Consider the following 26,503-nt stretch of genomic DNA (forward strand, 5'->3'; position numbering starts at 1 on the left):
AGAAAGCTATAGGTAGAAATAAATGATATCTTGCTAGTAAGATGAAACGTACTGACATCAGACAGCTTTTTGTTACATTGGTCAAAATTTCTGTGTTTTAAGAGGTTCAAAGAAAAATAGGGATACTGTAAAGTTGTTGACTTTAATCTGTACTGTGCAGCACTTGCCACTTGGAGCTGACTTAAATCTCTCTTCCATAGACTATTATGTGGCCGTTTACTTACCTGGTCATTTCTTTCATCTCCTTAACATTCAACATCCAGACCTGATCTGCCACAGTCTGTTTCTGACAGGTATGCCTGTAGTTTTTCCCTCGTGAACGTGATCTGTTTGGGTTCATTTAAATGTTAATATTTATATTTGGGGGAGTGGGGTTCTTTTATCTGCTGATCTACTTTTTTTTTTTTTTTTGGCCAGAAAACAGTGAAGTGATTGACATGCTACCTCATAGTCCTTTACAGTCACTGTCAGGGTCTCTGGTCCTGGATTCACGTTCTGGAAAGCTCTACAGGGCACTCCTCAACCAGTCGTATTTAGTGGAGTTCCTGCGGAATGCCCGGCTGGACTGTGAGAGGATGGCCTTGCTTCACTGTGCGCTCTCGGGTGGCCGAGACCCACGGCAACTGGAAGCCAAGGTGGGAGTATATAGCTTAAGTTTAGAAATTTGCAGATGGACAACCCCAGATGTATATGTTTCGTGGTTGAAATGAATAGAAGTTAGATTTATTCGGTGACAACTGAAGTTTATCGTTTTTGGTCCTGACTTGAAGGTATTCTTCCCTTGCACTCCTTTTTTATGCACACAGACCTCATACTGGGAAGCATGTCTGTTCTTTTCACTATTCTCTTTTCCATACTGTGAGTGAATGTTAGCTCTATCAGTAACATTCCAAGGAAGTGCTCAGGAAAATAGAGAGTTTCTCAAATATCTACTTTTTCTCCTGGTCTGTATTTTGTGTATATCATCAAAAGGACTAAATCTATTTATTACACTTTAATTACAGATAGCTCACATTTATATTTCACATTATAGTTTATGAAGCACTTTCATACATCTTACTGCTTAATTTTACAACTATTTGATGAAGTTGGAGAAACCCTTCATTAGACTTGATTGGGACCAATGGGTGGTTGATCAGTTGAAAAGAAGATATCTTAAATATTGTATTATCTTAACCTAAAACATGTAGATGTACATTTATTTCCCTATCTTTTGATGTAGATTGGTGGGCTGCCGTCTATGGGGTCGCACAGAGTCGGACATGACTGAAGCGACTTAGCAGCAGCAGCAGCAGCAGCAAGGCCCATTCTTTGGCAACTAATTGGAGTTAAAAATTATTTTTCTTACATAAAACCACTACTAGTTTCCTAGCTTTATCTGTACCTGTAAGGCTCTTCCAGTTACTTTCTTTTTCTTTTCTTTTCATTTTATTCTCTAAGGAGGTCAATAATTTATTTGGCAAAACTAATACAATTATGTAAAGTTTAAAAAAAAAAAAAAAAGATCCTTTCTAAGCAGTTTGTATATTATCAGGCAGTTTTTCCTATTATAGTTGTCTCACACCTCAGTTCAGTTCAGTTCAGTCGCTCAGTCATGTCCGACTCTTTGCAACCCCATGAATTGCAGCACGCCAGGCTTCCCTGTCCATCACCAACTCCCGGAGTTCACCCAGACTCACGTCCCTCGAGTCAGTGATGCCATCCAGCCATTTCATCCTCTGTCATCCCCTTCTCCTCCTGCCCCCAATCCCTCCCAGCATCAGAGTCTTTTCCAATGAGTCAACTCTTAGCATGAGGTGGCCAAAGTCCTGGAGTTTCAGCTTTAGCATCATTCCTTCCAAAGAAATCCCAGGGCTGATCTCCTTCAGAATGGACTGGTTGGATCTCCTTGCAGTCCAAGGGACTCTCAAGAGTCTTCTCCAACATCACAGTTCAAAAGCATCAATTCTTCGGCGCTCAGCCTTCTTCACAGTCCAACTCTCACATCCATATATGAACCATAGCCTTGACTAGACAAACTTTTGTTGGCAAAGTAATGTCTCTGCTTTTGAATATGCTATCTAGGTTGGTCATAACTTTCCTTCCAAGGAGTAAGCGTCTTTTAATTTCATGGCTGCAGTCACCATCTGCAGTGATTTTGGAGCCCAAAAAAATAAAGTCAGCCACCGTTTCCACTGTTTCCCCATCTATTTCCCATGAAGTGATGGGACTGAATGCCATGATCTTCGTTTTCTGAATGCTGAGCTTTAAGCCAACTTTTTCACTCTCCACCTAGTTTTTTAATAAGTTTTTTTAGACACATGCCTTGGAGTCTTTCCCAAACATTCAATTTTATTTTTGTGTGTGTGCCTGAAAATATCTTTATTTGACCTTTACTTATAGCAGGAAGTGAGATTTATATTGAGAGTTTTGAGGGGAATAACAAGAGAAGAAATGATGATAAGGACCATTACCAGCAGCCATGCCAGCATCCCAGGCTCATAACTGCTGGGGAAAGCTGCTCTCCTTCTTTAATGATCATTTAACTGAGTATAGATATGAAGTTGATAGTTACTTTCTCTTATTTAGAAAACAGTAGAAAAGGACCCAAAGCAAGGGAGCCCTCTAAGTGCCTGAACGGGCAGAGCTATGGAGAAGGACTGGCCAAAGAGACCTGATCACCAGCTATAAGAAGCTCAACAAAAGATTCTGTTAGGGCCATAACTCCTGCAGTAGAGGCAGTCCGTGTCCCTGCACACTTGGCGCCGACAGGGTCCCTGCAAGCCAAGCAGCTGCACCTCCTTCACGTTCAACCCTCACTGGGGCAGAGGTGCCACAGGCAAAAGAAAGTCTTACGTTTGTGTGCACAGGGTTGCTTCGGTCATGTCCGACTCTTTGCAATCCTGCAGACTGTGGCCTGCCAGGCTTCTCTGTCAGAGAGGGTGTTCTCCAGGTAAGAATACTGGAGTGTATTGGCCAAGATTGGTTGCCAAACCCTTCTGCTGCTGCTAAGTCACTTCAGTCGTGTCCGACTCTGTGTGACCCCATAGACGGCAGCCCACCAGGCTCCCCCGTCCCTGGGATTCTCCAGGCAAGAACACTGGAGTGGGTTGCCATTTCCTTCTCCAATGCATGAGAGTGAAAAGTGAAAGGGAAGTCGCTCAGTCGTGTCCGACTCTTAGCGACCCTATGGACTGCAGCCTACCAGGCTCCTCTGTCCATGGGATTTTCCAGGCAAGAGTACTGGAGTGAGGTGCCATTGCCTTCTTCCCAAACCCTTCTAGAGCACTGTATTTCCTACTACCCTAGTCGCTAACCCCCCTGAGCTCCTGGTGCTGCCAGAACTCCTGTGACCCAAGCAGCTGCACCACCTCCACACCTGGCCCTCACAGGGACAAACCCAAGCCCTCCAGGGCAGCCTCAGGAGCTAAACCCCAGTGGACAACCCACATGTAGAGGTGGAAATAAAACCACAATTGAAACCCAGGGGCAGTGTGGCTAAGGAAGAAGACCCAAAACCTTCCCACCAGCTGTACAAGCTGCAGATTAAATCCACACAATCAACTAAGCAGACTCTATGTCTATGGAATATATAAAAGGCCATTGAGAGTGCCCACAAAAGATGACACGCTAGCTCTGATAGCTATGGACATTGGAGGCAAGAACACACAGGAGTAGGACCAGATTAGAATTTGAGCAGCCCCCACAGCAGGTCCAGAGATCAGCAGTTTTGGAGGGGATCCTAGGAAGGGGACTCTGACACAGTGACTCAAGAAAAACATTTATTATTCTTATTTTTTGACCTGTTCTGTAGATTCTTTTGGATTGTTTTTTCTTTTTTCCCCCCTCTGTTGTAATTGTTGATTGTATTGGCACTAAGAAACTCAATTAAGCTTTTGAGCTTTTTTTCCCCCCTCAGTCATATTTTTTATTGTCATAAACCTCTGCCTCTACATTGGGCTTTTGCAGTTCTGTGGAGTTTTCCTCTTTTTTTAATTTTTAATTTTTTAAATCTATTATTATTTTCTCTACATTTATTTCTTTGTTTGCTTTTCCTACTGTTCTTTTCCCCTTGCAGTTAATCATTAACGTATATAAACATTTATATGTTATATTTAACATATCTACATTTAACATTATCTACCTCTATTTAACTCTGAATATCTATTCTTTCTTTCTTTTCTTTCTCTTTTCCTGTCAACATATTTGTTACTTTTATTTTCATTGCTTTATTCCCCAGTTGTCACTTTGCTTTAGTTTTGTTTCCCAGTTTGTGCTTTAATTAGTGTTGTTCTGGTAGATAAAATTTTTGGCTTCCTTTGTTCACTGGGTCAATCTATTGTATTTTATTTTTGTTGAACTGTTTTGATTTTGCTTATGGGTATATATGTATATGTGTATATTCAGTCACATTTTCTATTCTTGTTAAAAACCTCTGCCTCTACAGTGGGCTTTTGCAGTTTGTGGAGTTTTCCTTTTTGTTCCCTTTTTTCTTTCTTCTTCTGTTTTTTCCTCTTTTCTATTTTTTCTATTTTTAATTTTTTTAAACCTATTTTTTTCTACATTTATTCCTTTGCTTGCCTTTTCTTCCATTCTTTTCCCCTTGCAATTAATCTTTAATTTATATAAATCTTCTTCATCTACCTCTGTTTAACTTTGCATATCTATTCTTTCTTTCTTTCCTTTCCTCTCAACATATTTGTTAGTATTGTTTTCATGCTTTATTCCCCACTTGGCACCTTGCTTTAGTCTTGTTTTCCAGTTTGTGCTTAAGTTAGTTTTGATTTTAACTGGTAAATATAATTTTTGATTTCCTTTGTTCACCAAATCAATCTACTGTACTTTATTTTTGTTGGACTGTTTTCACTTTACTTATGGGTGTGTGTATATATATGTGTGTGTGTGTGTGTGTGTGTGTATTCCATTATTTTAATTATTATTTGCCTGATTTTGTAACTGCCATTTGTCTGGGGTTCATCTTTGGTTTCTTGTTTTTGGATATTTGTTTTAATCTCACTTAATGCCATAACAAACCACTTGTGGAATCTTCATTCCTGACCAGAGATTAAACCCTGAGCCTTTGGAGTGGGAGCACTGACTCCAAGACCCTACACTACCAAGGAACTAACCCTAGGGAGTATCAAATAGTGAGAACTCACACAAAGGAAACTACTTGAATACAAGACCCAGCATCACCCAACCACCAGTAGCACCCTGTGCAGGATGCCTCATCTAAACAACAAACGAAACAAAAATACAAACTCAATCATCAGCCAACAGGATTACCACCTCACTCAGCCTTGCCCATCAGAGGCAAAACAAACAAACAAAAACTCAGCACAAATCTCACCCTACATGAAGCTCACATGGACCAACCTTCATTTCAGTTCAGTTCAGTTGCTCAGTCGTGTCCAGCTCTTTGTGACCTCATGAATTGCAGCACGCTGGGCCTCCCTGTCCATCACCAACTCCCAGAGTTCACCCAAACTCCTGTCCATCAAGTCGGTGATGCCAACCTTAGCAGGGCAGAAACTAAAAGGAAGAAAGAATTCAACCTTCTTCAAGGAAAGAATTCAACTTTCCTTGAAGCCTGGGAAAAGGAGACCTCAAACACAATAAGTTAAAAAAAATGAAAAGGCAGAGAAATACTGCACAAATGAAGGAACAAACTAGAAACACAGAAGTCCAAATAAATGAAGAGGAAATAGGAAAATTACCTGAAAAATAGTTTAGAATAATGATAGTAAAGATAATCAAAAACCTTGAAAACAAAATGGAGAAAATGCAAGAATCAATTAACAAAGACCTAGAAGAGTTAAAGAATAAACACACAGAGAGAAAGAACTCAATTACTGAAATTAAAAATACTCTAGAAGGAATCAAGAGCAGAATATCTGAAGCAGAAGAACAAATCAGTGAGCTGGAAGATGGTGTAAATAATTTCTGAAGAGCAGAATAAAGTAAAAAGAATGAAAACAGCTGAGGACAGTCTCAGAAACGTCTGAGACCATATCAAATGCACCAACATTCAAATTATAGGGGTTCCAGAAGAAAAAGAGAAAAATAAAGGATATGAGAAAATTTTGGAAGAGATTATAGTTGAAAATTTCCCCAACATGGAAAAGGAAATAGTCAATCAAGTCCAAGAGGCACAAAGAGTCCCATATAGGATTAACCTAAGGAGAAACACACCAAGATGCATACTAATCAAACTAACAAAGACTAAACACAAAAAAAGAATATTAAAAGCAGCAAGGGAGAAGCAACAAGTAACATACAAGGGAACCCCATATGCTTAACAGCTGATCTTTCAGTGGAAGCTCTGCAGGCCAGAAGGGAATGGCAGGATATATTTAAAGTACTGAAAGGGAAAAATCTACAACCAAGATTATTGTATCTGGCAAAGATCTCATTCAAAATTGATGGTGAAATAAAAAGCTTTTCAGACAAGCAAAAGTTAAGAGAATTCAGTGCCACCATACCAGCTTTACAACAAATGTTAAAAGGACTTATATAGTCAAGAAATACAAGAGAAGAAAAAAAGATCTACAAAATCAACCCCAAACAATTAGAAAATGGCAATAGGAACATATATATCAATAATTACTTTAAATGTAAGTCATTAAATGCTCCAATCAAAAGACACAGACTGGCTGAATGGATACAAAAACAAGACCCATATATATGCTGTCTACAAGAAACCCACTTCAGACTTAAAGACACATATAGACTAAAAGTGAGAGGATGGAAAAATATATTCTATGCAAATAGGAAGCAAAACAATGCTGGAGTAGCAATCCTCATATCAGACAAAACAGACCTTAAAATAAAGAAGATTACAAGAGATAAGGAAGGACACTACATAATGATCGGGGATCAATCCAAGAAGAAGACATAACAATTGTAAATATCTATGCACCCAACATAGGAGCACCTCAATACATAAGACAAATACTAACAGACATAAAAGGAGAAATTGACAGTAACACAATAATAGTAGGAGACTTTAACACCCCACTCACACCAATGGACAGACCATCAAAACAGAAAATTAACAAGGAAATACAAGCCTTAAATAATACATTAGATGAGATGGATCTCATTGATATCTTCAGGACATTCCATCCAAACGCAGAAGAATACACCTTTCTCTCAACTGCACATGGAACATTCTCCAGGGTAGACCACATCCTGGATGACAAATCAAACCTCAGTAAATTTAAGAAAGTTGAAATCTTATCAAGCATCTTCTCCAACCACAATGCTATGAGACTGGATATCAATTACAAGAAAAAGACTGTAAGAAACACAAACACATGGAGATTAAACAACACATTTCTAAATAACCAACAGGTTACTGAAGAAATCAAGAGGGAAATCAAAAAATGTCTAGAAACAAATGACAATGAAAACACAACTCAAAACATATGGGGTGAAGCAAAAACAGTCCTAAAAGGGACGTTTATAGCAATACAATCCTACCTTAAGAAACAAGAAAAACATCAAATAGATAGCCTAACGTTACACCTAAAACAACTGGAAAAAGAAGAACCAAAAAAAAACCCCAAAATTAGTAGAAGGAGAGAAATCATAAAGATCCGAGCAGACATAAATGAAAAAGAAATGAAAGAAGCAATAGTAAAGATTAATAAAACTAAAAGCTGGTTTTTTGAAAGGATCAACAAAATTGATAGACCGCTAGCAAGACTAATAAAGAAAAAAAGAGAGAAGAATCAAATAACAAAATTAGAAATGAAAAAGGAGAGGTTACAACAGAGTGCAGAAATACAAAAGATTATAAGAGACTATTATGAACAACTATATGGCAATAAAATAGATAACCTGGAAGAAATGGACAGATTCTTAGAAAAGTTCAATCTTCCAGGGCTGAACCAGGAAGAAATAGAAATTATGAACAACCCAGTTACAAGTACTGAAATTGAAGCTGTGATCAGAAATCTCCCAAAAAACAAAAGCCCAGGACCAGATAACTTCACAGGAGAATTCTATCAAACATTTAGAGAAGAGCTAATGCCTATCCTTCTAAAACTCTTTCAAAAAATTGCAGGGGAAGGGACCCTTCCAAATTCATTCTACAAGGCCACCATTACCCTGATACCAAAACCAGACAGACAACACACAAAAAGAAAACTACAGACCAGTATCACCGATGAACATAGATACAAAACTCCTCAACAAAATTTTAGCAAACAGAATTCAGCAACACATCAAAAAACTCATACACCATGATCAAGTTGAGTTTATTCCAGGGATGCAAGGATTCTTCAATATACAGAAATCAATTTGATAGACCATATGAACAAATTGAAAGATAAAAACCATATGATCATCCAAATAGATGGAGAAAAAGCCTTTGACAAAATTCATCAACCATTTATGATTAAAACTCTTCAAAAAAGTTTGAAGAGTACATAGAAGGAAACTACCTCAACAATAGTAAAGGCCACCTATGATAAGCCTACAGCAAACATTATTCTCAATTGTGAGAAGCTGAAAGCATTCCCCTTAAGATCAGGAACAGGACAAGGGTGTCCACTTTCACCACTATTATTCAACATAGTTCTGGAAGTCCTAGCTACAGCAATCAGAGAAGAAAAAGAAATAAAGGGAATCCAGATCAGAAAAGAAGAAGTAAAGCTCTCACTGTTTGCAGATGACTTGATACTGTACATAGAAAACCCTAAAGATAGTATCAGAAAATTACTAGAGCTAATCAGTGGATTTAGCAAAGTTGCAGGATACAAAATCAATACACAGAAATCACTTGCGTTTCTATATACTAACAATGAAAAATCAGAAAGAGAAATTAAGGAATCAATCCCATTCACCACTGCAACAAAAAGAATTAAATATGTAGGAATTAACTTACCTAAGGAGACAAAAGAACTGTACACAGAAAATTATAAGACACTAATGAAAGAAGTCAAAGATGACATAAACGGAGAGATATTCTGTTCCTGGGCAGGAAAAATCAATATTGTGAAAATGACTGTACTACCAAATATAATCTACAGATTTAATGCAATCCCTATCAAATTACCAATGGCATTTTCCACAGAACTAGAACAAAAAATTTCACAATTCATATGGAAACACAAAAGACCCTGAACAGCCAAAGCAGTCTTGAGAAAGAAGACTGGAGCTGGAGGAATCAACCTTCCTGACTTCAGATTATACTACAAAGCTACAATCATCAAGACAGTATGGTACTGACACAAAAACAGAAATACAGACCAATGGAACAAGATAGAAAACCCAGAGATAAACCCATGTACCTATGGGAAACTTATTTTTGACAAAGGAGGCAAGAATATACAATGGGGCAAAGACAGTCTGTTCAACAAATGGTGCTGGGAAAACTGGACAGCTACATGTAAAAGAATGAAATTAGAACACTTCCTAACACCATACACAAAGATAAACTCAAAATGGATGAAAGACCTAAATGTAAGACCAGAAACTATAAAACTCTTAGAGGATAACATAGGCAGAACATTCAATGATATAAATCAAAGCAAGATCCTCTGTGACCCACCTTCTAGAATAACAGAAATAAAAACAAAAGTAAGCAAGTGGGACCTGATTAAACTTAAAAGCTTTTGCACAGCAAAGGAAAGCACATAAGCAAGGTGAAAAGACAGCCCTCAGAATGGGAGAAAATAATAGCAAATGAAATAACTGACAAAGGGTTAATTTCCAAAATATACAAGCAACTCATACACCTCAATGCTAGAAAAACAAACAACCCAATCAAAAAGTGGGAAAAAAACTTAAACAGACATTTCTCCAAAGAAGACATACAGATGGTTAACAAATACATGAAAAGATACTCAATATCGCTCATTAGTAGAGAAATGCAAATCAAAACTACAATGAGATGTCACCTAACCCCGGTCAGAATGGGCCTCATCAAGAAGTCTACAAACAGTAAATGCTGGAGAGTGTGTAGAGAGAAGGGAACGCTCTTGCACTGTTGGTGGGAATGTAAATTGATGCAGCCACTATGGAAGACGGTATGGAGATTCCTTAAAAAACTAGGAATAAAACCACCATATGACCCAGCAATCCCACTCCTAGGCATATACCCTGAGAAAACCAAAATTGAAAGAGACACATGTATCCCATTGTTCGCGTGCCTTGCTTTGTGTTCCTTGTCATGATTTCTCTTTCACCTTTATACCAACTCTTTGTCTCTTTGAGCTGTATTTTGAGCATTTTATTTTTTCAGCTTTATCTTTTTTTCAAATTGGAGTATAATTGCTTTACAGTGTTGTGTTAGTTCCTGCTGACAACAAAGTGAATCAGCTATACATGTGCTCACATCTTCTCCCTCAGGAACCTTCCTCCCACTTCCTACCCCAGACCTCTAGGTCATCACAGAGCACTGAGCTGAGCTCCCTGTGCTGTACAGCAGCTTCCTACTAGCCAAGCACTCAACTAACCAATCCACCGGTATTCTTTTTGTATCCATATTTCACTTGTATGGGGTAATATTTTATTAATATTTAAATATTATTTAAATGACTGGTTGGTTTAATATTTAAATAATATTTAAATTTAATAATATTTAAACAATCAAATATTTAAATACTATCAATTAATAATAATGTTAATAAGATAACTAGCATGAGTACGTTTGGAAATAAGAACAACTTATTGGCAGGAACAGAAATGTGAAAGGCTCCATGGCTAGTCAGACCTCATAGCATCAGTTCTAAGGTTCAGGAGCAAAGAGTTTTGTTTCTGCAGCAGGATGTTATAGAGGTTGATTGAGAGAATCGTAGATATAACAGGGATTATACTGTCCTTGGGAAGACAGCATAGCCTTGCTGACAACAATGAAATGGTGTGACTGTGCTGAAATTCAAACCCAGGTCTGCTGCCTCCAAGCTCAGTGGTTGAGTTTGGTTTTCTCCTGTATCCATAGCTCTTCACACCATTATTTTGCTGTTATATATCCTACTCTAGCAAAAACAAACACTGGATTCAAGAAGACTTATTTGGATCCCAGCCAAGGGCGTTTATTAAAATGATGTATGAAGAGGACCTCATTTATAGTGCTGTTTTACCCACGCAGCTTTGTGTTATGTAGAAGTGAGTGTATTTCTAGGCAATTCTAAAATAGATATCACACTTTAAAAGATTCATACATATCTTGTACTTCTTTGGTGATGGGAGGGCATGGTTTAGATTTAAATACCAATGGAATTGTCTTCTTACTTTTTAAAGATTATTCAGTGGATTTCTGAGAATATCTCTGCCTGCCATTCATTTGACCTCATTCAGGAATTTATAATTGGTAGGTGTTTCTGATGGTGCATGTTAAATTGAATCCATGATTCTTTTGCTTAAGGGAAAGCAGTAAATTGATAAGGCCTCAATATGTCAAAATGTTGGATAGGAGCATTTTATTTTTAAACTCTATTGTAGTCAGCAGCTAATTAAACTTCATTCTCTTGTGGTTTTGCAAGAAGTTGTGACTCTTTGGAGGCTGATGAAATATAAGACATGATCTTGATTCTATAACCTTGTTAGTGATTTTTTTTTCCAGTAAAAAGTAATGCTCAGCATTGTGTTGGCTGGTTCTGTGTGAAGTGATATAATGTCATTTGGACAGATGTAAATGTCAAATAATTTTTGAAATTGTTCTCAATGTAAAAAGTAGAACCTGAACATTTTAATCAGCAGACAGAACCATGATGACTGGCCTTTTGAGAATGAAGAATAAGGCAATGAAAACTTTTGTTGGTTTGCTTGTTTTGGTGAATTACAAAGTCTACTGCCTGTTCTTCATATTAAAACATGTCTCCCCCTCCCCAAACTTACTCAGCTTCTTCATATTGGAGCATTTATCCAGAGACAAGTAACATGGATAAACTTTTGCCGTATTCCTCACTGCTCACTTGGGATACAGTAAGTTAACACTTTATATATTCCTTGTGTAATTAAAATTGATTCACATGGGTCAGTTGTAGGACATCCTTGTCTCAGTAACCAAGGCCGTGATTTCATTTCTATTTTGACTCATAAGAATCTGAAAGTGAAAGTGAAAGTCACTCAGTTGTGTCCAACTCTTTGCGACCCTGTGGACTATACAGTTCATGGAATTCTCCAGGCCAGAATACTGGAGTGGGTAGCCATTCCCTTCTGCAGGGGATCTTCCCAACCCAGGGATCGAACCTCATTGCAGGTGAATTCTTTACCAGCTGAGCCACAAGGGAAGCCCAGGAATACTGGAGTGGGTAGCCTACCCTTTCTCCAGTGGATCTTCCCAACCCAAGAATCAAACTGAGGTCTCCTGCATTGCACCTGATTCTTTACCAACTGAGCTATCAGGGAAGCCCCCATAAGGATCTGAATTGGGGATTTCTGGCAGAAGAAAGACAGTGAATCGTTACTGTTGGCCAAATGTATTTAACATAAAACTCTAGAATTGAAGGAGAAGATACAGTGTATGTGTTAGCCTTCCTACTACCAAGCAGAATGAAGCTTCTATCATCTTCAAATTGTTTTAGTTTTTAAAGATTTTTTTAGCAGTGGAAGTAGATGGAAATAATCTTAGGATTTTATAAATGAGCAGCGGCTGGACCACTGCTGTTACTCAGAGCCATTCTATTTACTTAGTAGATTAGCACCTTCATAAGCTTTTCCCCCAGCCTTAGGAAGAAAAGCTGTGATAACTCTAGAGTGTCAAGATCAGTTAAAGTCAGTAATCTTAAGCAAATTCACCCCATTCATCGTTTTCTTCCTGTTGGTCCAGACTCCCTTTCTTTTAGTTGGGAAGAAGTGTTACAGGAGAAAACATTGTTCATTTTCTCTTGAATGTGGTTCAATAAACTGAACTTTGTTGGATCAGAAGTGAAAACCATGTACAGGCTGCCCCTGAAAAAGGTTCTGCCTCTCCTCCTTACATGTTTAGATGTTAGAACTACTGTGTGCTTACTCTTGAGGCAGAGGTTTGTATCAACAAGGCATTTAGAAAAATAAATTTATTTCAGGAGACACCGGAAAATAAGTACTAGGATAAACTGTAACACTTCCCATTTTGTTTTAAAACTATCTAAATTTAATCCTTTAAAAAGGCCTATCAGATGTGTTTGATTTTTAATTTTTTTGGTGGTGGCCCTGTCCTGCAGCATGTAGGATCCTTGTTCCCCTCACCAGGGATTGAAGCTGTGCCCTATGCAGTGGAAGCATAGAGTCTTAACCACTAGGGAAGACTTAATCATTAGTCTTCCAGCCAGGGAAGTCCCATGTTTGATTAATTTCTAAATTTTTGACATTCACAATGGAAGTGTTTTCCCAAAGGCCCTTTCTTCTTGTCTCTCACTTAGAGTTGTTAAACTTTCATGCCTCGCTGTGAAGTTATAAGGGAAGATCTGAGCTTGTTTCTTCTCCAGGTCCTCACTGTTTGAAGAACAAGGGTTCTTCAAACGTGCAGACTGTGTGGTAAGGTGGCAGGAAGTTTGCAGGTTAACCCCCACCTCCACCCTGGCCAGAAGCAGGAAATGTACATTTCAGCTTCCTCCCCTCACCACCAATGCTGGCTGTCACTCTCCTGTGTTCAGTGTCTGGGAGACTAAACAGGCCCTCTAGTTCCCAGGGTTGAGAATATGTTAGTTGGTTGTTGTGTGACTGTCACCCTGACAGACAGTTCTTCACATTTGTGTTTCTCCTTTTTTGTGGGACAGAGGAACTTTGTGGACATACTGACATCAGGAAGTCCTATGAGAAATACAATATGAAAAATATGAAAAAACCCAGTTAAACCACTGCACAGAGCTTATTTTAGGGTTTACCACGTTGCTTTAAAGTTCTTGCGGTTAGAGTATGTTACCTTAAAGGTCTCTCCTAGTTCTGAAATTCTATGATCCTATGGTTTGATTTTAGTATTGATATAAATCATTTACTTTTCTCTAATCTGCCTATGCTTTTAATGCTATACCCTTAATAAATACTTGCCACAATAGAAAATTTTAATTCATACTTCTATTACTACATACGTCTTTTTTTTTTTTTCAAGAAGCACATTATTTTATTTACAGTCCCATTGTTTTATATGTACATTTATGGGCTGTCCAAAAACACTTCTTTTTTTAAGCAATCCTGGAAATTTTAAATACTCTAAGCAGCTCCTGAAGATCAAGTTGTCAAATTCCTCACCAAGGACAGCCTTAGGTCATCTTCACGTTTCCAGATAGTTAACTATTCAGTTGGCAGCAGTCTATGCTTCCAGTGTCCATCTTTCACCTGCAAGGATGGTGATACTCATTTCCGCCTAATTTTGCACCATGACATAGTTATCAAGATCTACACCTGAAATGGCACTCCCTCGTTGACCTGATTTCACACCACGGCATGGCCGGCATTACGTGCTATTGCACGGTGAAGCCTTTCCCTTTCACACGCACAAAATCCCCTCATTAGAAATTCCCTGACACACAGACGATGAACTCAAAAGCCCCCACCCCCATCGCCCCATCTCCTGGCATGGAAAAGCAGACTCAGGGCCGCTTGGAGCCTCCAGAGGTCTCAACAACGTGGCGGAGGCCAAAGCAGGCCGCTGCCCTCCACGCCTTCAGGTGCCGGGAGCATCTTGCCCCGCCCCGTTGCGGCAGCAGCCTTCCAAGACTCAGGGAGGCCGCATGGTCCTGCCCAGCGCCCGGGCCCTCAGAGGGCTGGCTGCGGGACGACCCGAGCCATGCGAACCTCTAGCAAAGGAACATCCCCACCGAAAGCCGAGGCCAGAAAGCTACTACATACTTCTATTACTATATGGAAATAGATTATTTCTGTAAATAGCTGAATTGGATTTTTTAAGATACTAGAAAATATTGTGCTCTTACTCATAGATAATCCTGAATTATGCTTTGCAGACAATGAGGCCTGTTGTGCCTATTTTAAGATGCTATTTATAACCTAAAACTGTAGTGAAATTTCTGTTCCTGAGTAGTGATAAGTGAAGCACATATAGATTCTTAAAACAGGCTGTCTCCTGTCAAGTGAAGATCTCAGTTGCTTGAATGTTCTGGAAGTTTATTTCTCCATCCCTGTGATGCTATTTTTCTCAGGAATATTGTATGCTAATGAAACTCAGGACATTTGAGTTCTAAACAAATACCAGATTTTATTTCTATTTTCCCATATATCATCTACTTTTTTTTTTAGGAAATGAAAGAGGAATTGACTAGTTGAGAGATTAATAACAACAAGAAACCACTCTTTTCAAAACAAGTAGCAATTTTGGCAGTTTATCCTTTTGTTTAAATTTCTGTTGTAACGCTCATGAGTTAGAAGAATGTTATTATTTGGATTTCCTGATATGAATTGCCTCTTGCACATTTGCCATGGTGATTGTGCTGTGTAAACTCTTTATGGAGATCTCTTATTTCTGAAATTATGTTGGAGGATGAAGTGCAGAACAGTTTTCCACTGAAGTCAAAAAAGAATCCCATTAGTGAGATGGGGATCAACTATAATTAAACGAAGGGGAAGAGGGAGAAAGGAGTAAAAAAAAAAAAAGTGTCCACCTTATCATCATACTTGATGGTGCAAATGTAATTTGCCTCCTTTGTTCTTAAATGGAAATATATAAATAATACATTATTCTGTTTCTTCATAGTAGTCTTATTCTTTCCTTTAGTGATACTGTCAACTATCATAATTGTAACTTTACAGAATAATTCCTTCCTGAGGTAAGAGATAGGTTGTGTTCACTAGTATTTATAAACCCCAAGGTTTATTTAAAGTAGAGGTTAGCAAACTGGGAGCTGCCCTCAGCTTCTGTGTGCACAGAAAACACTTCCTGCAGGCTCGGGCTGGTGGTAGTTGATAGTTCAGCAGTTGTGTGTGTGTTTCCCCCTCCACAGGAAATTCCTGGAATAACCCTTGTTACAGAAGAGATTCCGTTGCCTCTTATGAAGGTAAGTGCTTACAGAGAGACAAAAGCCCAGGCCTGCATGGCTTCCTTGCTGGCCTCCACAGTCACCTGCCCCAAACGTCATGGCGGTTCCTGAGGGATTGTAAACTATCGGGGGAGGGTGGGGGGAGGGGTAAGGCTGGTTGTCTAGGCAGTCCTTCGTATGTGGTAGTCTCTAAGGATGGTATCAGGGCATTTCTTAGTGCTCTTTAAAGAGGGAGGTTTTCTGAAGACAGAGAATATGAAGCATGTAGAAGTCATACTTTCCACTGTACTTGAAGCCGGTCCACGCTGGAGGAAGTCCTGTAAATTTTCTCTAGAGGACCCGAGAGCTGTGGTTTTTTTTTTTACTTCATTTACTTTGTCACCCCCTCAACACACACACACACACCCCCCGACACACACACACCACAGAATCTTAAAACCATTAAGTAACCTGGGCTGGGATTATCTAGTTTCCTTCTGGTTCTGAGAACGGGCTTTCTGCTTCTTAAGAGTGGCCTGTTCGGGCTGTCTCTGTGGTCTCAGAGCACCTTCTTCCTGCCCGCCAAGTGACAGCGTTAGTGTCCTCTACAGTCTGGTGGTTTCACAGGAGTTTCTAAGACAATGGGGAGGGTGGGGTAAGGTGGGTGAGTAGAAAAGAATGTGTATGTAGTTAAAAACTGGGGAGTATTTTAGCAGTTTCCTTGAAGCTCCTTTGTTGTTTTTGGCACTGCCTCCTGTTAATTATAGCTTGCTGTGTGCTGGGAAATCTCAGCTTTTGGCAGCCGGCAGCCCAGTGTGCCTCTTGGTATTTACATTTGATTCTTTTCAATCCATGAAGAGCAGGCCAGGCCCAGGAAGCTGGGGGGAAGCTGTGGGTGTTTGAGGTCATGCTGATGCTCTGGGGGTGAGAGAGGGCCAACTGGGGCAAGTTTAGTGGTTCTTGGTTTTGGCCTTCAAGCATCCTTTAAGTGGGGATGGATAAGAGAGGTTTCTAGGCAGCAATGTGGGACAACTTTGAAGATCTACAAAAGCAGGAAAATGATGCAAAAGAAAGGTTTGATTAATAGCGTAAAAGATTCTTATTAAGAACCTCCATCTTCTCATTTTATTGTTTTTGCTTTTACCACAAGTTCAACAAATCCAGAATGTGTTTAATGGACACACAATAAACCAGTGAAGGAATTTTTAGAAGAGAGCAATGTCACCCACAGTTCTTTAATTTCTAACATAACTGTCTATTTGCCCCATTTCCTCTTGGTCTTTGTCATAGGTGAGCATATTTTGCCTAGTAGTACTGGCCATCTAGTGATATTTAATAAAGATTATGAATTACAGTATATCACGCACATCTTCATGTTGGTACATAAACTTCATAATTTTCATAATTATGATTTCTAATGACTCCATAGGTTTCCACTGTGTTGCTGTGTCTTAGTTTACTTAATCATTCTTCCATTTTGAGACATTTAGTTTGTCTCTAGCCCCCACTGAAAAAATTATTTTTGCTATTAAACATAATTTGGCAATGAATACTTTTATGTAGGTTTTTTTTGGGGGGTGTTTGTGTGTGTGTGTGTGTGCGTGTGTTATTTATTTATTCCTCTAAGGTTAAATGCCCAGGAGTATTACTGAGTGAAAGGCCATGATAATTTTTAGAGCCTTTGATTTTTATTGCCAAACTCATATTCAAAAAATGTTGTGATAATTTACAGTATTATAAGGGATTTATGAGTTTATCAGTTTTACTATAACCTTACCAACATTGTGTATTTTCATTTAAAAAATTAAGTATAAAACACTGATGGGAAGGCTCTCAAGATTTTACCCATTGATTTATTCTAAGAATACAATTTGTCTTTGCTTGGGAACAAGCTAGCTTATTTTTGCACTCTCTAACTTTGTGTGTGTGTGTGTGCACGTGTATAAAATTTTTTTTTGTGTAGTTTATTTATTTCCTTCTGTTATTCACTTTGCCTTTTCCTCCCTTTTTTCTACTCTCCCCAAATTATCTTTAGCATTTGGCTCTGCAGAGAGTTATTTCCCATTAACTGTTCCCAAACATGCTTGGGAGTTCTTCCGAGATGCTACATGTTTTCATATACGAGTCAGAAGTATTACATAGGACAAGTTTGAGCTGTAGATCTCTTCACTGTCCTTTCCATGCAAACATGATCCATCAGGGAAGCCATAGGAATGCCGAGGGATTTTCCCTTGGACTCAGGAGAAGATGGCACTGGGTTTGGTTTGGCCAGCTCCTGCCCCTCTCCCCCACCCCCATAACTTGTCAAATCTTTCAGTTCACAAGACTCTTGGCCCTCACAACTCTCATTTGTTTCTCCATCTCTGCTTGCATAATACCTCTCACTATAAGCAGCTGCCTTTGACCTACTTCTACCGCAGGTCCCAGCCCAATTATATTGCAATGGATCTTGTAGTAGCATATCCCCACTACTTTTCTTCCCTCCCTGGCCCGTTATGTGACTATTCTTGCAGCTTCCCTGATGGGAGTTGGCTCTGAGCACCCTTAACCTGAATCACAAGTTACCTTTCGGAGGTGTGCTTGCTGCTGGATTTTCCATGAGGCCCAAGGGACCCCTGTCTGCTCTGAGCACACTTGCTTCCATTCTGCTTGTAAGATGACTGCCCTGATAAGGAGTCTGGAGAAGGAAGGACAAAACGAAACTACACGAGCACTTTCCGTCTGGTCTTCGTGCAAGTAATTTTAGTGTGAAGTGGGGTACTTTATAAATGTTTAATATATGGCCATCGAATTTAATTGGTTTATACCAGTTTATCATCTGAAAGACAAAAGGTTTCCTTTATAGAATGGTTTCCAAAAGAATTTTTTAAAATGAAACAAAAAGTATATTAAAACAAGATCTGCACCTTAAAATCTTAAAAGGAATGTCATCGAGAATGGCCTTCCTAAGAATGATTTAATCCCTTCCACAGGAAGTCATGTAAGAATTAAAAAAAAAAAGTAGAAACAATAGCTTACTTGAATATCAAGAATGGAGAAATGGAGTATTTTTATTAAAGTATTTTTAAGCCAGACATCTTTAGTTTCATTTTATACAGTAAGGAAGGCTTTAATTTAACCATTTGTGTTGTGACTGTTAACTATCTGACCCAGAGACTGGGAAGGAGAAGGACTTCAAGCCCTTTCCCAGTTATGGCCACTCCAAGTGAGGGGGCTGCTACAATGTCCATCAGGGGTCTGGATGCCCCTGAGCAATTGGAGAAAGAGTGGTTTTCACTTGATTATGCTTCTTCTCTTAAACACTTAAAAAGTGTTTAAAAAATACTGTTTTAATTGGGCAGAGCATGAACATAATTAAGCTTTTAGTGAGGCACAAAAGTCACCTTTTTCCTTGACCCTTCCAGTGCAGATGGCCACCATCAACTTGAAGAAAAGGCTTCTTAGCAATTCAAAGTGTTGAATCGTAACAACTTACAGTTTTTAAAAATGAGAATTGTTGCTTTGACAACAGTGTAGCATTACCAGAAATGTCAATTGGTTATGTGTGAGATATTGACTTTCCAAAGTTTAGTTTGTACATATGCGATCTTGTGATATAATTAGAAATATATATTTCATCTTCTTCCATGATTCCTGGCACAGAGCTCTTAAAATCTTTGTGATTTCCTAAGTGATAAGAACTATAGGGAGATCTTTTGTTAAAATGTTTAGTGCTCCAGTTCCTGAAATAGCTCCAGAGCACAAAGGTGAAAAGAAGGTCTTATTATTCCTAACAAGCCCCTTTCAGCCACACCTGAGTTTGTCAATGAAGTTACTTTTGGAAAGCACCTAAGGGCAGAGCTGGTTGCCAGTAGAACCGACCATGTGATTAGAGGGTTGATCCTTTCAGCCCTCTACCAACACCACCTTCCAAGGGTAGAGTGGCTAGAGATAGAGTTCAGCACTGATGGCCAATGGTTTAATCAATTGTGCCTGTGTGATGGAGCCTTCATAAAGAACCCTGGTTGAAAGGTTTCAGAGATTTAATGGGTTGGATGAATGTATGGAGGTGCAGGGGTGGGGGTGGTGCACCCGAAGAGGACATGAAGCTCAGAGCCCATTCCTGCCCTACGCATCTCTTCAGTCTGGCTATTACTGAGTTGTATCCATTTATAATCAACTGGCATATAGGCAGTAAACTGTATTCCTGAGTTCAGAACCACTGTAACATATTACAGAACCCATGAAGGGGGCGCTGGGAACGTCGGATTGATAGACAGTTGGTCAGAATCACAGGTAGCAACCTGGACTTGAGATTAGCATTTGAAAAGGGGGCAGCCTTGTGGGACTGGGTCCTCAACCTGTGGGGTCTGAGACTGTCTCCAGATAATTGTAGGACACCTTGCTGGCACTGGAGAATTGATGAATGTGGAGGAAAAAACCCACACATTTGGTGACCAGAAGTGAAGAATTTTGTGAATAGACTGTTGGAGAGAAAAAACACAAGTTATTCCTATATAGTGTATTTTTAGAGGCAGAGAATTATGGCAAGTTCAATTAAGATTGTAGAAACATAATTTTATAATGGTCCAAAGAAACACTACTTGTTAGAGACAGCACACCAGGCTGGAAAATTTATTCCTGTCATTATCTGTAGAGATGGGAGTACCTTCAGTTTACTTCCCAGATATTGAAATTGAGGAACAGACCTGATCAAGGATTCCTATTTTTCTTCCTCTTCTGCCAGTCATTCGACTGTGCTGCTTTTGTTCATAGTTTGGTTGAGAAGATAATGTTTAATTCTTAAGGTTGAGAGTAGAAAACTATCTTAGCATGGGCTTTCTTAAGATACATGTTGATCGTGAGATGTAATAGTTTAGAGCCATATTTAGGAAATTACATTAAAAATTACATCCCATTAAAAATGTGTACTACCCAGCTGGGAAGAGAAGAGATATTTTTACTAAATGTTGGGAAGAAGGAGAAAGTCCACTTGTACATTGGAGAATTTGCACATACAACATGTGGTCTTCCTAGGAGGAAGCCTCAGGAGTTAAAGTCACTGTCCTCTGTATGGATGGCCCTGCTTAGAGCATCTTGGCCTAGTATGGTACCTTGCTAGCTTTATGGACACATAGATGTTTCTAGTTTATTCTGTTTGTACTGGAAGTAGTGGGCCACTGTGTTTCTCTGGGCTGCAAGTAAAAGTTGATACTGAGATAGTATCCACTGAAGAGACAAGTTTGATGCTTTACCTCTACTAGTTGAGCCCTGGCATGAAGGATGAAGTTAGCTTCCTCTTCTGTAAAAGAAGATGCTGGTTAATCAGCAGATGTAGGATCAAAGCCAGAGGGCCTTTAAGAAACGAGAAGCAGATATTTTTTTCCTGGCAGTAATTTGCAGATGAGCCAATAAGTACCACAGTGTTGTTTTTTTGTTTTTTTTTTTTCTTTCTTGGTACTTCTTTTTTAAAGAGAAAAAAATCAAATTTATTTCCCACATAAATGGGAAACAGTCTCTTAATATAACCCTTTAGTCCTTTTTTTCAATTAATATTAGTTGTGGTGGGCTACATTTGGTAATTATTTCATGTCATCCTAAAAGTCAAATTAAGAATATTTCTCAAGAAGAGACTTGAAATAATTCTCCTTCCTTTAAAATCAAAATGTAAAACTTTCCCTTGTATAGGGAAATGCTCCTGGGTCATTCCTTAAGGATCTAACGGCTTCTAACACCAGAGTCTCCCAGAAGTAGCTAAACTCATGGGTATGATAAAGCATTTTTGTGTATTGAAGGCATTATAAGCTCTTTTCAAGAAGCTGGCAATGTGCTTCTTAGATTGTTGTGGCTTTTCCTTTCCTGTTGTCCCTGATGAATATGGAGCTTAGCACTCAGCTAGTGCCCTAAACGCTGGCTGACAGAGAGGAGTGTCCTTCTGTGCTCCCAGGCTGGCTGGTAGGGTGTGATTGTGTAGCTCCCACGCCCTCTTCCCCCCATACTGTGTAACAACAGCTAGCATTTTACCATGGTGCTTCTTTTACTCTCTGGGTCAAGGAATGTGCTGGTGTTACTTTGGCATTTGAAGATTCTTTGAAGGTTAGATTGAACCTCCTCTCTAACCCTATCTCCTGTTATGTCACAACATAATTGCAAGTCTTCAGGCAGGTGGTTCTTCATCAGCCTTTAAGCCAGAGATGTAGATGAAAACCTTCGAGAGTGGGTAAGAGACTGACATGACCTGGATGTGCTCAAGCATGTTCTCAGCCCAGGCTGAATAGTAGACATGCCTGGGAAATGTCTAAAACTCACAAGGCCCAGGTCACAGCCCACACCAGTAGGAGTTTAGGGAATGGGACCCAGGTGGTTACTGAGTCATACCCTAGGGGCAGATATCTTCACTGCAGAGATTGAAGTGCCGTGGGGTTTTCTTTACTTTTTCTAAAGCTCTGTCTATGGTCTGAATCTTGACTCATTTCCTAGGAGCTGCACCTGGAATATCCTCTCTTCCCCCTTCACTTATGTATCCATTTTCATCTTCTGGGTCTTATCTATTTCCAAGACTTCCAAATGGGCTTCCCTAGTAGCTCAGCTGGTAAAGAATTCACCTGCAGTTCAGGAGACCCCAGTTCGATTCCTGGGTCGGGAAAATCCCCTGGAGAAGGGATAGGTTACCCACTCCAGTATTCTTGGGCTTCCCTGGTGGCTCAGACGGTAAAGAATCCGCCTACAATGTGGGAGACCTGGGTTTGATACTGGGTTGGGAAGATCCCCTGGAGGAGGGAATAGCAACCCACTCCAGTATTCTTGCCTGGAGAATCCCCATGGACAGAGGAGCCTGGCAGGCTACAGTCCATGGGATCGCAAAGAGTTGGATATGACTGAGTGACTAAGCACAGACTTCCAAATAGCCCTCCCAATTTATAATGATCTTCGTGAATTTTCATAGCCTAAAAAATTGCATTCTTATCTAGTAGATACCAAGTAGTGACATGCCATTAACTGTTTGCACTCTCTCAATATCTATATATAACATCCAGCCCAGTGACCTCCTTCAATGACCTACACATATCAAATAGACCTACAAATATTAAAATATTTCTGGGGCTTTTGGCTACCCTTATTTAAACGTAAGTTATTGTTTTAAAACTTAATGTTTCCTTCTACCTCAGTAGTTTTAAACTATTTTAAGCTATGGATTCCTTTGAAACGGATATAAACTGTAGACCTTCCTCCCAGAAAAGTGCTCATAAGAACACATACTCTGTTTTACATACAATCATTAGACTCTGGAGCGCCTCTGAAGCATGTCCTTGGACTTGTTTTATCTGCTTATTCTCAACTAAGACAAGGCTATGAGGAAAGGGACTTTTTTAATGGGGCGAGGGTGAGAGGAAGGTAGTTTGGGAGAGATCTTTTCTTGGGAGCCACAGTGTGAGTATGAAAATAGGGTCTTCTGACAGAAGGATGCCTTGGCCTGAGGGGAAGAGGGACTCGCACAGGTAGGACATCATCATTCCTTTCCCTGCTGTCTCATCCTGGGCAAGGTTGAGTGCACCTAGCCGTGGGACTCCAATGCAAAGCAGGCAGAACTAAATGCATAACTGACCACTAGATGTCACCACAACACCAGCTAATTTGCTGGCTTTGGGCTGCTGCTGCTGCTGCTAAGTCGGTCAGTCGTGTCCGACTCTGTGCGACCCCATAGACGGCAGCCCACCAGGCTCTGGCGTCCCTGGGATTCTCTAGTTGCCAAAACTGAGATGTAGAATAGCTTCAGCAAGAAAAGCTGCAGCGACTTCCTGTCAGGGTCCTAATTCTGTCAATTGTCTACGGGGTTTGCTTTCATTATTGTTCTTTCAATATAAGGGAGACGAAAAGGTGGACAAAGATGTATTCACTGTCAATGTATGGACAAGGAAAGAAAAGATGAGACAGGTCAGGTGGAGAGTGGGACCTGACTCCAGGTTTCCGATTTCCTCTGGAAATAACAATTTCTTGGACATAGCTCTTCCTGTCTCTGTGAAAATGGGTGTTGGCTGGACAGGCCTTTCAAGCTTCTAAAATAGCAAGTTCGTTTTGTTATGTAACTCACTTTCCTGATACCGGTATCCATTTTAAGCCACTTGTGACTGTGCTTTCAATAAGAATTTGGGTGATGTGCTATTACTTAACAAAGGGCGTTTTCCTTGATGGGGCATTTTTTTTAAGTTCTCTTTTTTTTTCCCCCTTGTAATACAGCCAAGTCTGTTCCCTCTGTAGGCATTAAGCTCACTTTGTTTCCTGGCCACACATTGCACCCTTGATCCCAGTCAAATCTTTTATAAATGCATGTAGTTCATGAATCTGTCTTCATTAATTTGCCAAAACAATTTTTGTCAGGCTATCATTTAACATTAAAAATGTATTACTATAGCATTTTATTTTAAAATGAACATAATGAATATTTTTTGCTTCTGGCTAGTACAATGATATCAATATGTCAAAAACCTAGAGGCGGTGGTTGCCAGCTAATTCCATTTTGAAATAGTTGACAACTGAGCGTGAAAGGAGTTCGCTTCACCTTTCTGATTCTTGAGTTTTGAAAAAGACCCTTTGGAAGTAAATAAACTTAACTGGAAAGTAAACCTATGCTTCCATGTGCTCCAAATCTTGTGACCATTCTGTCAATGAACATGACATTTTTGATATAACCTGAGTCAAAATGGGTCTCTGGGGAGGAAATGACTTGATGTGTTCAAAGCAGGCTTCCCTGCTTAGCCTTCACCCAGGGGGAGTCACACTGGCTTAGGGAACTGAGCAGCTCTCTCTCTGTGTAAAAGGGGCTCGAAAAGAAAGGGAGGGAGGCAAGCCTCTTTGAGTCTGTTTTAGAATTCCTGTTGGGACAAGACTGCCATCCCTTGTGGGAAGTATCTGCTCAGAAATGCTGCCTCCTGAGAGCTTTATAGCAAGGCCTGCAGGGGCCGTGCTGTGTAGTTCAGGCCACAGGACCTGCTTCTCGAGCCCACTGATATTTTTGTCTCTTACAGGTGCATAGCTTTAAGGGCTACTGGGAAAAACTGAACTCCAACCTGGAATATGTTAAGTACTCCAAGCCACACTTACACTATAACAACAGCGTGGTCAGGAGAGAGTGGCACAACCTGATCTCAGAAGAGGTATGTGTGGGTTCCTGAAAGGAGAGCAAGAAGCCCAGCAGAGTAGGTTAGGTGAGGCCCTTAGGTCATAAAGCTGGCTTAGGTCCAGCACTTGCCACTGTTGCCAGGCACTGTTCATTAGTGCTACTGATCCCCAGTAGGCAGACCAAGGTGCTTCTGTGATCTCTTTCTCTTCAAGAGGAAATTAAAGTGCAAAGAGGTTAAGGGACACACACAACACATTCATAGTAGAAGTGGTGGGATTCACATTCGAGTCTCAGATGTGTTCTTGCATTACTTACATAGTTAAAAAATGATTTTAAAAAGTCTATAAGTTCCCAAATTTATGGTTGCTAGGAGTTAAGGAGGGCTCCCCTGATGGCTTAGTGGTAAAGAATCCACCTGCCAGTGCAGGAGACGTGGGTTTGATCCCTTGATGGGAAAGATCCCCTGGAGGAGGAAATGGCAACCCACTCCAGTATTCTTGCCTGGGAAATCCCATAGACAGAGGAGCCTGGCTGGCTACAGTCCATAGAGTGACAAAGAGTCAGACACGACTGATCAACTGAGCACAGACAGACGGGTTAGGAATGGTTGAAAGCAAAAGAGTGAATATGACCCCTATAAAGGGGTAACACAAGGGAGATCTTGGGGGTGATGGAGCAGTTCTGTCTCCGGATTATGGTTGTACATTGTCATATGTGAATCTATACATGTGATAAAATGACAGAACTGTGTGCTCACTGATTTGGGTATTGTACTATTGTTGTTTATATAAGATATGAACACTGGGAGAGACTGGGTGAAGAATGTGTGAGCTCTCTCTGCAGCATTGTTGGATATAGTTATAGTGTTATTGTATTGATATATAAAATATAGTTGGACTTGCAGGTCCCTGAAAACTTGTAATAGTTTCAGAATAAAAGTTTTTTAAGCCAATTTTTTAAGAATCTAGGTGTTATGATTACCTTGAAAGAAAGTCTCCTTTTTTCTGAACTCTTAACTATATTGTATTATGACCTTAATGTGAAAAATGTCACCCACAAAACCTTCACCTTCCATACCTCTGATGTATTTTCACTCCTAGAAAACAGGAAAAAGAAGGTCTACGATGTATGTGAGAAATATTCTTGATAATGCAATAAAGTAAGTAAAATGAAGGATTATTATAGCTATAAATGGCTATCTTCTGTAATTACTTTGCTGGCTGCCTTTCAGGGAAGTAGCTTATTACTTTTGTTGTATTCTCAATGAGATGATGCTGTCAGCACCACCCAGCCCTGTTTTGGAGATTGGAGCTAGAGTTTCTTATAGGAAAAGTTTATATGTTAAACCTTTTAGATTTGCATCCTGGGCATGGATGACTCAGAAGGAATAAGTGGTAATGAAAGCTCTTATTAATAGAGCACTTTAGAGGGGTACAAGTAGTGGGTTGATTTTAAATAAGAGTTAGTCGGCTGGTGAACCTGCTCTTATTTTGAAAACATGTTTTCTGAGTAGATGAGT

The 26,503-nt window shown here is 39.7% G+C and overlaps 1 protein-coding gene across 2 annotated transcripts in view; it reads left to right on the plus strand.

Moving 5' to 3' along the window:
* The window catches only part of LOC102396228 (gamma-secretase activating protein), a 97,275-nt gene that overhangs the window by 48,423 nt on the left and 22,349 nt on the right, over window positions 1-26,503 (plus strand). For both annotated transcript variants that reach the window (XM_006049867.4, XM_044946582.2), the window contains 7 exons: window positions 201-293; window positions 418-635; window positions 11,230-11,299; window positions 11,831-11,913; window positions 15,870-15,923; window positions 24,890-25,018; window positions 26,085-26,143. In XM_006049867.4, the coding sequence (XP_006049929.2) occupies window positions 201-293; window positions 418-635; window positions 11,230-11,299; window positions 11,831-11,913; window positions 15,870-15,923; window positions 24,890-25,018; window positions 26,085-26,143 (706 nt within the window). The remainder of the gene's footprint in view (window positions 1-200; window positions 294-417; window positions 636-11,229; window positions 11,300-11,830; window positions 11,914-15,869; window positions 15,924-24,889; window positions 25,019-26,084; window positions 26,144-26,503) is intronic.

This window comes from Bubalus bubalis, chromosome 8, assembly GCF_019923935.1.
Source record: "Bubalus bubalis isolate 160015118507 breed Murrah chromosome 8, NDDB_SH_1, whole genome shotgun sequence".
In the NCBI taxonomy this organism is placed as follows: domain Eukaryota; kingdom Metazoa; phylum Chordata; class Mammalia; order Artiodactyla; family Bovidae; genus Bubalus; species Bubalus bubalis.